The 9,924-nt window shown below is 47.7% G+C and overlaps 1 protein-coding gene across 1 annotated transcript; it reads right to left on the bottom strand.

Annotated features, from left to right (window-relative positions):
* Positions 1 to 738: 738 nt before the first annotated feature.
* On the bottom strand, positions 739 to 8,878 carry LOC107120418 (gonadotropin subunit beta-like). Its single transcript, XM_015423120.1, has 3 exons — positions 8,858 to 8,878; positions 6,390 to 6,575; positions 739 to 1,008 (listed from the first exon to the last, which is right to left on the bottom strand). The coding sequence occupies exons 1-3, from the start codon at positions 8,870 to 8,872 to the stop codon at positions 778 to 780; spliced, it is 432 nt and encodes a 143-aa protein (XP_015278606.1). The 5' UTR covers positions 8,873 to 8,878; the 3' UTR covers positions 739 to 777.
* Positions 8,879 to 9,924: the final 1,046 nt, after the last annotated feature.

Genomic DNA, 9,924 nt, shown 5'->3' on the forward strand with positions numbered 1-9,924 from the left:
AGATTGGTTCCCCCCCCCCCTTTAAGCCTCAAAAACTGGCCATCTGAACCAAAAGCCTGTTTTAGGAGCCAGCCTTCCCCTCCACCTGCATTTTTTGGCCCTTTAGTTCTCATATCCATGCTGCCCAGTACAACCTCTCCTCGTTCAGTTTTTAACCACCACCACCACCACCCGCCTGCCCCAAGAAAAAATGCAGCATGTACACAGAACATCCAGGTTGATTTTCAGGTGGCAGGTTGATTTAACTGAATCCAAGTTAAAACATTGTCTTGTTTCAAAATGGGAGCTCCCTTAAAAGAAATCTAGATCTGGGAACTGAGCATCCAGCACAGAATGTGCAACACGGGTGTGATTGCGGAGACTGAGGGGAAACTGCGATGTGTCGTTAGGCCCGTGTCTGATGTAACTGAATTTAAGTTAAACATTGTCTTGTTTCAAAATGGGAGTTCCCTTGAAACAGAAATCTTGACCAATGGATAGTAGTGACTGGGAGCTTAAAACCAAAACACCTTTAGGTGGTGCATTAGTTCTAGTGTCCTAAAAGTGCACAGGAGAGGGCTGGAACTGGGGCTGTCTGTGAAAAGTAGAAGGGGTTGTAGAGAAAGCAAGGTGGGGGAGAAGTAGCCCTGGTGTGTCAAAGCAGTCTAAAAGGATGCTGAAAACAGGATTCTTGTGCCGCATTCATTGACTGACACACACACACACACCCCTTTAGAGAGGCTCACACCCTTGCTGGTCTTGAAGGCATTTATTGGTCACTTCCTCCCCCCACCCTTTTCACTGGGGGATGACGCGTTGGTTGATGCAGAAATCGGGTCTGATACTCTGAACGGTGCAGTCACTGGAGTCCAGCTTGCAGAGGTCACAGTGGCAGCTGAGAGCCATGGGGTAGGTGAAGGTCGGGTCCACTCCCGTTGGGCATCCACGCAGGCGCACAGTCTCGTAGCGTACCTCCTTGTAAGTGCAGGCTCTTTGGATGAAGGGCGAGGGCACGTTGAGCAGTATCTCCTGTGAAGGATGAGGGTTTAGAACAGAGGGCTCTCTGCAAGACTAGCTCTCACTCTCACTCACGGCCAAGAAAGCAGTTTAACAAGAGAAAAGCCCTCCATCGCCAGCCTTCGGTCAGTACCCCACATTCCCCAAAAGGCCAGACCAGAACCAGTGGGTTGAAATTAAATCAGAAGAGTTCTCGACGAAGCATTAGGAAGAACTCCCTGACAGAGCGGTTTCTCAGTGGAATAGGCTTCCTTGGGAGGTGGTGGGCTCTCCTGCTTGGGAGATTTTCAGACAGAGGCTAGATGGCCATCTGTCAGCAATGCTGATCCTGCAAACTTAGGCAGATCATGAGAGGGAGGGCAGGAAGGGTTGCCTCAGTGCTTAGTTCTTGTGGCCCTTTCTTACACCCCCAGGGAAATGCTGATCTCCACTTTGAGGTCAGGGAGCAATTTTTCTCCAGGCCAGTTTGGCCAGGGATCCTGGAGGGTTTTTTTTCCATCTTCTGGGCATGGAGCAGGGGTCATGGGGTGTGGGGGGGTAGTTGTGAATTTCCTTGCCTTGTGCAGGGGGTTGGACTAGATGACCCTGTAGGTCCCTTCCACTTCTGTGATCTCTGCCAGCCTCTTTACCCATTCTGGTATTTATCTTTGGATTACAAAGCACCCTGCATTTTTTCTGCTGCAGCCATACACCTGCTGGCACTACAAGATCAGAAACTGTACCTTTCTGCTAGGAGACTGGCACAGGCGATTCCCCTCCCCTGGGAGTGAAGGTCTGTTTTTCCCCATAAGCGTAGAATGCCTGCTCACTTACCAGCAGGTGGTGAGGAGCACGGGGCTATTGGCATCACCCAAGACCACAGGGCCAGTGCAGTGTTCTCTTGTCAGTGTGCTATTTCTGAATGGTGGTTTTAGAGCTAAGATGTCAGGCTGAGAGTAACAGGTGCTCCTGAATTGGCACATCTTTAGTCGTCTCCCAAAAAGTGGCTCATGCTCTGGAAGGAAGTGGATGGCTGCCTATAAAACTCTTTTCAGGTCTGTTCCTGGCGAGTCTAATGCTAAGCCATGATTTGATGATACATTAGAAGCAGGAAACCAGCCAGGGAGGCAGTGGGGCCCTTGGATGACCAAGGGGTAAAAGTACTGAAGGATGATAGGGAAATGGCTGAGAAGCTAAATGCATTTTTTGCCTCCGTCTTCACTGTGGAAGATGAGAGGTGCTTGCCCACTCCAGAGCCGCTGAGTTCGGGAGGGGTGTTGAAAGACCTGAGTCAGATTGAGGTGACGAGAGAGGAGGTCCTAAAACTGATAAACAACTTAAAAACTGATAAATCACCAGGCCCAGATGGCATACATCCAAGAGTTCTGAAAGAACTCAATTGTGAACTTGTGGATCTCCTGACAAAAATATGTAATCTCTCCTTAAAATCAGCCTCCATTCCTGAGGACTGGAAGGTAGCTAATGTCACTCCCATCTTTAAAAAGGGTTCCAGAGGAGATCCGGGAAATTACAGGCCAGTCAGTCTGACGTCGATACCGGGTAAATTGGTGGAAACCATTATTAAGGAAAGAATTAGTAGGCACATAGATGAACAAAACCTATTGAGGCAGACTCAACATGGGTTCTGTAAGGGAAGATCTTGTCTCACTAACCTGTTAATGTTCTTTGAGGGGGTGAACAAACATGTGGACAAGGGGGATCCAATAGATATTGTTTACCTTGACTTCCAGAAAGCTTTTGATAAAGTTCCTCATCAAAGGCTCCTAAGCAAGCTCAAAAATCATGGGATAAAAGGACAAGTCCTTTTATGGATCAAAAACTGGCTAATTAATAGAAAACAGAGAGTGAGTATAAATGGGCAGTTCTCCCAGTGGAGGGGTGTAAGCAGTGGGGTACCACAGGGATCAGTACTTGGTCCACTGCTTTTTAACTTGTTCATTAATGATTTGGAGTTGGGAGTAAGCAGTGAAGTGGCTAAATTTGCGGATGATACGAAGTTGTTCAGGGTGGTGAAAACCAGTGAGGATTGTGAGGCACTCCAAAGGGATCTGTCAAAGTTGGGCGAGTGGGCGTCAACATGGCAAATGGGGTTCAATGTGGCCAAGTGCAAGGTGATGCACATTGGAGCCAAAAATCCTAACTATAAATACACGTTGATGGGGTCTGAACTGGCAGAGACAGATCAAGAGAGAGATCTTGGAGTTGTAGTAGATAACTCACTGAAAATGTCGAGACAGTGTGTGACTGCAATAAAGAAGGCCAATGCTATGCTGGGGATTATTAGGAAGGGTATTGTAAACAGATCAGCCAATATCATAATGCCGCTATATAAATCAATGGTGCGACCTCATCTGGAATACTGTGTGCAATTCTGGTCACCACACCTTAAAAAGGATATTATAGCTTTGGAAAAAGTGCAGAAAAGAGCAACTCGAATGATAAAAGGGTTGGAACACTTTCCCTATGAGGAACGGTTAAGGCGCTTAGGGCTCTTTAGCTTGGAGAAACGACGACTGAGGGGTGACATGATTGAGGTTTATAAGATTATGCATGGGAAAGAGCAGGTAGAGAAAGAGGTACTTTTCTCCCTTTCTCACAATACAAGAACCCGTGGGCACTCCATGAAATTGCTGAGCGGTCGGGTTAGAACGGATAAAAGGAAGTACTTCTTCACCCAAAGAGTGATTAACACTTGGAATTCACTGCCACAGGAAGTGGTGGCAGCTACAAGCATGGACGGCTTCAAAAGGGAATTAGATAAGCATATGGAGCAGAGGTCCATCAGTGGCTATTAGCCACAAGGTATAGATAGGGACTCTGGGGCAAGTGATGCTCTGTCATCTTGGTGCTTGGGGGGGGGTCAACAGTGGGAGGGCTTCTAATGTCCTGGCCCCACTGGTGGACCTCCTGATGGCACTGGTATTTCTGGCCACTGTGGGATACAGAGTGTTGGACTGGATGGGCCTTTGGCCTGATCCAACATTGGCATCTCTTATGTTCTTATGTTCTTATGTTCTCTAATCTGGGAGAACCAGGTTTGATTCCCCACTACGTGGGGAGGAAACTGAAAGGAAAAGTAGAAAGGGTCAAAACAATTGGGGAAGCTTGGGATCTATTTAAAACTACGATCCTAGAAGCTCAAAAAATATATATTCCGCAGGTTAGGAAAGGCACAAACAGGTATAGGAAAAAGCCTGCATGGTTAACAAACAGAGTAATGGAGGCTGTAAAAAGTAAAAAGAATTCCTTTAAGCAGTGGAAAGCTAGTCACAGTGAGGCTGATAAAACGGAACACAGGCTATGGCAAATAAAATGCAAGTCTGAGGTCAGGCAGGCAAAAAGGGAATATGAGGAGCATATAGCAAAAAACGTAAAAACCAACAATAAAACTTTCTTCAAATACATTAGAAACAGGAAACCAGCCAGGGAGGCAGTGGGGCCCTTGGACGACCAAGGGGTAAAAGGAGTATTGAAGGATGATAGGGAAATGGCTGAGAAGCTAAATGCATTTTTTGCCTCCGTCTTCACTGTGGAAGATGAGAAGTGCTTGCCCACTCCAGAACCACTGATTTCAGGAGGGGTGTTGGAAGACCTGAGTCAGATTGAGGTGATGAGAGAGGAGGTCCTAAAACTGATAGACAACTTAAAAACTGATAAATCACCAGGCCCAGATGGCATACATCCGAGAGTTCTGAAAGAACTCAAATGTGAACTTGTAGATCTCCTGACAAAGATATGTAATCTTTCCTTAAAATCTGCCTCCATTCCTGAGGATTGGAAGGTAGCTAATGTCACTCCCATCTTTAAAAAGGGTTCCAGAGGAGATCCGGGAAATTACAGGCCTGTCAGTCTGACGTCGATACCGGGTAAATTGGTGGAAACCATTATTAAGGAAAGAATTAGTAGGCACATAGATGAACAAAACCTATTGAGGCAGACTCAACATGGGTTCTGTAAGGGAAGATCTTGTCTCACTAACCTGTTAGTGTTCTTTGAGGGGGTGAACAAACATGTGGACAAGGGGGATCCAATAGATATTATTTACCTTGACTTCCAGAAAGCTTTTGATAAAGTTCCTCATCAAAGGCTCCTAAGTAAGCTCAAAAATCATGGGATAGAAGGACAAGTCCTTTTATGGATCAAAAACTGGCTAGTTCATAGAAAACAGAGAGTGAGTGTAGGTGGGCAATTTTCTCAGTGGAGGGTGGTAAGCAGTGGGGTACCGCAGGGATCAGTACTTGGTCCACTGCTTTTTAACTTGTTCATTAATGATTTGGAGATGGGAGTAAGCAGTGAAGTGGCTAAATTTGCGGATGATACAAAGTTGTTCGGGGTGGTGAAAACCAGTGAGGATTGTGAGGCACTCCAAAGGGATCTGTCAAAGTTGGGCGAGTGGGCGTCAACATGGCAAATGGGGTTCAATGTGGCCAAGTGCAAGGTGATGCACATTGGAGCCAAAAATCCTAACTATAAATACACGTTGATGGGGTCTGAACTGGCAGAGACTGATCAAGAGAGAGATCTTGGAGTTGTAGTGGATAACTCACTGAAAATGTCGAGACAGTGTGTGACTGCAATAAAGAAGGCCAATGCTATGCTGGGGATTATTAGGAAGGGTATTGTAAACAGATCAGCCAATATCATAATGCCGCTATATAAATCAATGGTGCGACCTCATTTGGAATACTGTGTGCAGTTCTGGTCACCACACCTTAAAAAGGATATTATAGCTTTGGAAAAAGTGCAGAAAAGGGCAACTCGAATGATAAAAGGGTTGGAACACTTTCCCTATGAGGAACGGTTAAGGCGCTTAGGGCTCTTTAGCTTGGAGAAACGACGACTGAGGGGTGACATGATTGAGGTTTATAAGATTATGCATGGGAAAGAGCAGGTAGAGAAAGAGGTACTTTTCTCCCTTTCTCACAATACAAGAACTCGTGGGCACTCCATGAAACTGCAGAGCGGTCAGGTTAGAACGGATAAAAGGAAGTACTTCTTCAACCCAAAGAGTGATTAACACGTGGAATTCACTGCCACAGGAAGTGGTGGCGGCTACAGGCATGGACGGCTTCAAAAGGGAATTAGATAAGCATATGGAGCAGAGTTCCATCAGTGGCTATTAGCCACAAGGTATAGATAGGGGCTATGGGGCAAGTGATGATCTGTCATCTTGGTGCTTGGGGGGGTCAACAGTGGTAGGGCTTCTAATGTCCTGGCCCCACCGGTGGACCTGATGGCACCTGGTGTTTCTGGCCACTGTGTGATACAGAGTGTTGGACTGGATGGGCCTTTGGCCTGATCCAACATTGGCATCTCTTATGTTCTTATGGCTCTGTCCTGTCCACACACACCCCCCATATAGAGTCCCGTCCCCCCCGCCGTTTCACACACACCCTCGTGATGCAGTAGCCACCGCAGATGGAGGTGGTGATGGGCATGCAGACAGGGCAGTCGTCCTTCTCGGCGGCGATGGTGGTGTTGACGGGGCGGCAGGACGGGCTCCTGACAGGATCGCTCCTGCGGCCGGCGCAGTGGAGGGCCACCATGAGTAAGATCACCGCCACCAAGGGCTTCTTTTCCTGGACAGAAATGCGGGGAGAGCTGAGAAGGCGAGAGCTATTGAGGAGTCAGAGATGCAGGCGGCACAGAAGGATTTTACCCGATGCTCTGATCAGGCCTGCTGTGTCACCCGTCGGCTTCCACGCAGCAGCAGTTTGATACAAGCAGCCCATGTGGTGGTGTGCTTGCCGCATTGTGCCTTTGGTGTGTGGGGGTGGGTAGTAACTGAATGTTCTGACATATTGGAGCAGAGCGACCAGATGGTGCAAGAGAGAGAGACATACGCACATGGCCTACGCCATGCGTTAAAGGGAGAGATCATTTGATTTTACCCTGTTGGGACATTCACAAGGATGTCTGCCCTTCCTGGCGTCCACCACTGCAGCTGCTTGTCTGAATGCACCCCTGAGTTCGAGGTCTGTCAAATTCTGGCTTCTTATGCCGCTTCCACACAGTGTAGAATCTCTGTTCTGTATCCATTGCTGCTGCGGCTGCAGAGCCTGTGAGCACTGGCAACAGAGCTTCCACACCAGAGTTCTCTGCGTGCTTTCCTACATCAGCCACCATTTCCCCTGCATCTTACTTTCCTGTCCTGCCGCCAGAGGACTTATCGGAGCTTTTAAAAAACTATAATTGTTGATAGCACCGTGGCCCAGGCTAGCCAGATCTCGGAAGCTAAGCAAGGTCGGCATTGGTTAATGCTTGCATGGGAGACCACCAAGGAAGCCCAGGGTCATGACGCCGAGGCAAGCAATGCCAAACCGCCTCTGTTTGTCTTGAAAACCCTACATGGTCCCCACAAGTTGGCTGCAATTTAATGGCACCTTACAGACATGATAACACTGCAGAGCCTGTGAGCACTGGCAACAGAGCTTCCACACCAGAGTTCTCTGCATGCTCTCTACATCAGCCACCACAAGTTGGCTGCAATTTAATGGCACCTTACAGACATGATAACACACTTGGGCTGTGATCTTGCTACAAGAATCAAAGCAAGTTTGGGAGAGAGCGTACTGAGGACAGGGGAATGATGCATACTAGCACATTATGCATTGATGTTCTGGGGAAAGTGCTGCGGTTTGGAAGCTAAAGCAGTGTGGAAGTGGCTTCTGAGCTGCCCTTTCTGAAGGTAGCCTGTGCAGCAACTGCAACACCAATTTATTCATTGCTGTGGCAAGGTTGAAGCCATAAAGAGGAAACTGTAGATGTACCTCCGTCCTTTCGTGTTCATTTAAAAATGGCTAATCCTTTAAACATGTACAAGGTATAGTCTATCCAAGTGAGAAATAAATGTACTTCCAGAGTTCGGGTCAGTGCATGCAAGAACATTAGGAAGACAATAAGAGCACATAGCCGTGATAGAGATGATGGCCGATCAACCTAGCATTTTATTTAAGGAGTCCCATGAATGTGCTTTAAGGCTGCTTAGGGGGAGAATTAAGGTACGGTACTCATGCTGAGCGGCTCCACTCTCGTGGTGTTCAGCATGAGAAAAACTGTAAGCACACCCCTGTAGTGTGTGCTGAATTGATGAGGTTCTGCCTACATCTTCCCTCTTTTGTATATGACAAGCTGTTCTCTTGTGGCTCTTCATAGAACTGGAAAGTACTCCATCCTTCATGTAAGTTACAGCTCAGTCCCTAGACATGCATTCTCAGAAGAACCAAACAGCACATGACTCAGGCGATGTGATCACACCAGGGCCTTAATATGGATCCCCCACGCACACACACTTTTTGAAACTAAATTAATTGGGAGTGCTGATTCCTCTGATCCTTGTATGTAGTTTGGCCCCCAAGTTATACGCCAAATTAATTCCAGAGGGGTTGGCTGTTAACTATTGGAATGAAAATAAACGGAGTATTGTGGCACCTTTTTAAAAGACTTAAAGAGTTTTACCCCAGCACAAGTGCTTCTTCAAATGCCGTGCAAATCCTTACCATCCGATCACAATACATAGGTGGTTTGGAACACAGGGAGCACAGAGCAGAATATAATTATGCCAAGTTCAGGTGTAATGAGGAAAAGCAGACTATTCATTACTTATGCTAAGCTAGTGAACTAGTAATAGGCGCACCCTTTTGTTAAGAGAGTTGCAGGTATAGAGATTGAGGACGGCTCCCTAGTAGGGAACAGTATTGCAGGCCAGGTAGAAGTTTCAAACACTTAAAAACCTTCTTGCATCAAGAAAGGAAAACCAGCAACTCTTGAGTTCCATCCCTGTGTTTCCTGTTAAGAGCCAACCTCCCCAGTATCCACCCACCCCATTTCTGCTTCAGGATTTCCCCTTCGTTGCACATACCTGTATCAACTTCATGGTGGCGGCTGGGTTGGGCTGCTTCAGATCGTCTCTGCCTTGTTGCCTTTTTATAGCGTGAAGACCTGACTATTCCCTCCCATTGCTGAACCAATGGTAGTTCCAAGGTCAAGCAAAGGAGGGGGCATATCTGGTCACCCAGGCTCTTTCATCGAAGGCCAGTTAACCAGCATTTTCTCTCTAACTACGCATGGCTTGTTGCTTCCAACCACCACTTCTGGCAACCAATTTCATTCTCCCCGGAATCTTAGCGTTAAGCACTCAAATTAGACGCCCTTCTACTTTAGTAGCCTTTACAGAGCCATGGATTTACTACCAGAATCCTTTGTTTAGCGTAGTGGTTAAGAGTGTATATTCTAATCTGGGAGAACCAGGTTTGATTCCCCACTCCTCCACATGCAGCTGCTGGTGTGACCTTAGGTCAGTCATAAGTTCTTTCAGAGCAGTTCTCGAGAGAGAGCTCTCTTAGCCCCATCTACTTCACAGGGTGTCTGTTGTGGGGAGGGAAAGGGATTGTAAGCCACTCTGAGACTCCTTCAGGTAGTGAATGGCGGGATATAAATCCAATCTCCTCCTCTTCCTCTTGTTTTTCCTAAATGCAGTGGAATTCCCCTCTTCCTCCTAAGAAATTCAGGGTGGTGTATGGGAGTTTTCTCTGATTTTAACTTCTCAACTACCCTGTGACATAAGTTAGGCTTGGAGGCAGAAGAAGAGGAGGAGATTGGATTTATACCCCGCTCTTCACTCGGAGTCTCAGAGCAGTTTACCTTCTCCTTTCCCTTCCCTTCCCCTCCCCTCCCCACAACAGACACCCTGTGAGGTAGGTGGGGCTGAGCAGAGGTCATTTCGGGGGGGAACGCGGGGGAACGCAGTTCCCCCGGGTGAGGTGTGGGGGCGGGGCACACGATGAAGCCCCGCCCCCTGCTTCCAGCCGCCCCGCTTCCGGCCCTCATTCAGCCAGGAGGAGGCAGGAGAAGAGGGAGGGTAAGTTGCTCCCTCCCCGCCTCTCCCCACCCCTGCCTGCCTGGGGCCAGGGAGGGCCTTGGCAGGGC

Source organism: Gekko japonicus, unplaced genomic scaffold (genome assembly GCF_001447785.1).
Source record: "Gekko japonicus isolate JY-2015 unplaced genomic scaffold, Gekko_japonicus_V1.1 scaffold1358, whole genome shotgun sequence".
NCBI lineage: Eukaryota > Metazoa > Chordata > Lepidosauria > Squamata > Gekkonidae > Gekko > Gekko japonicus.

Coding starts and splice junctions, on each gene's coding strand:
- LOC107120418 (XM_015423120.1), bottom strand. Junction 1,009..6,389: donor GTGGCTACTGCATCACGAGG/GTGTGTGTGAAA, acceptor CATCCTTCACAG/GAGATACTGCTCAACGTGCC.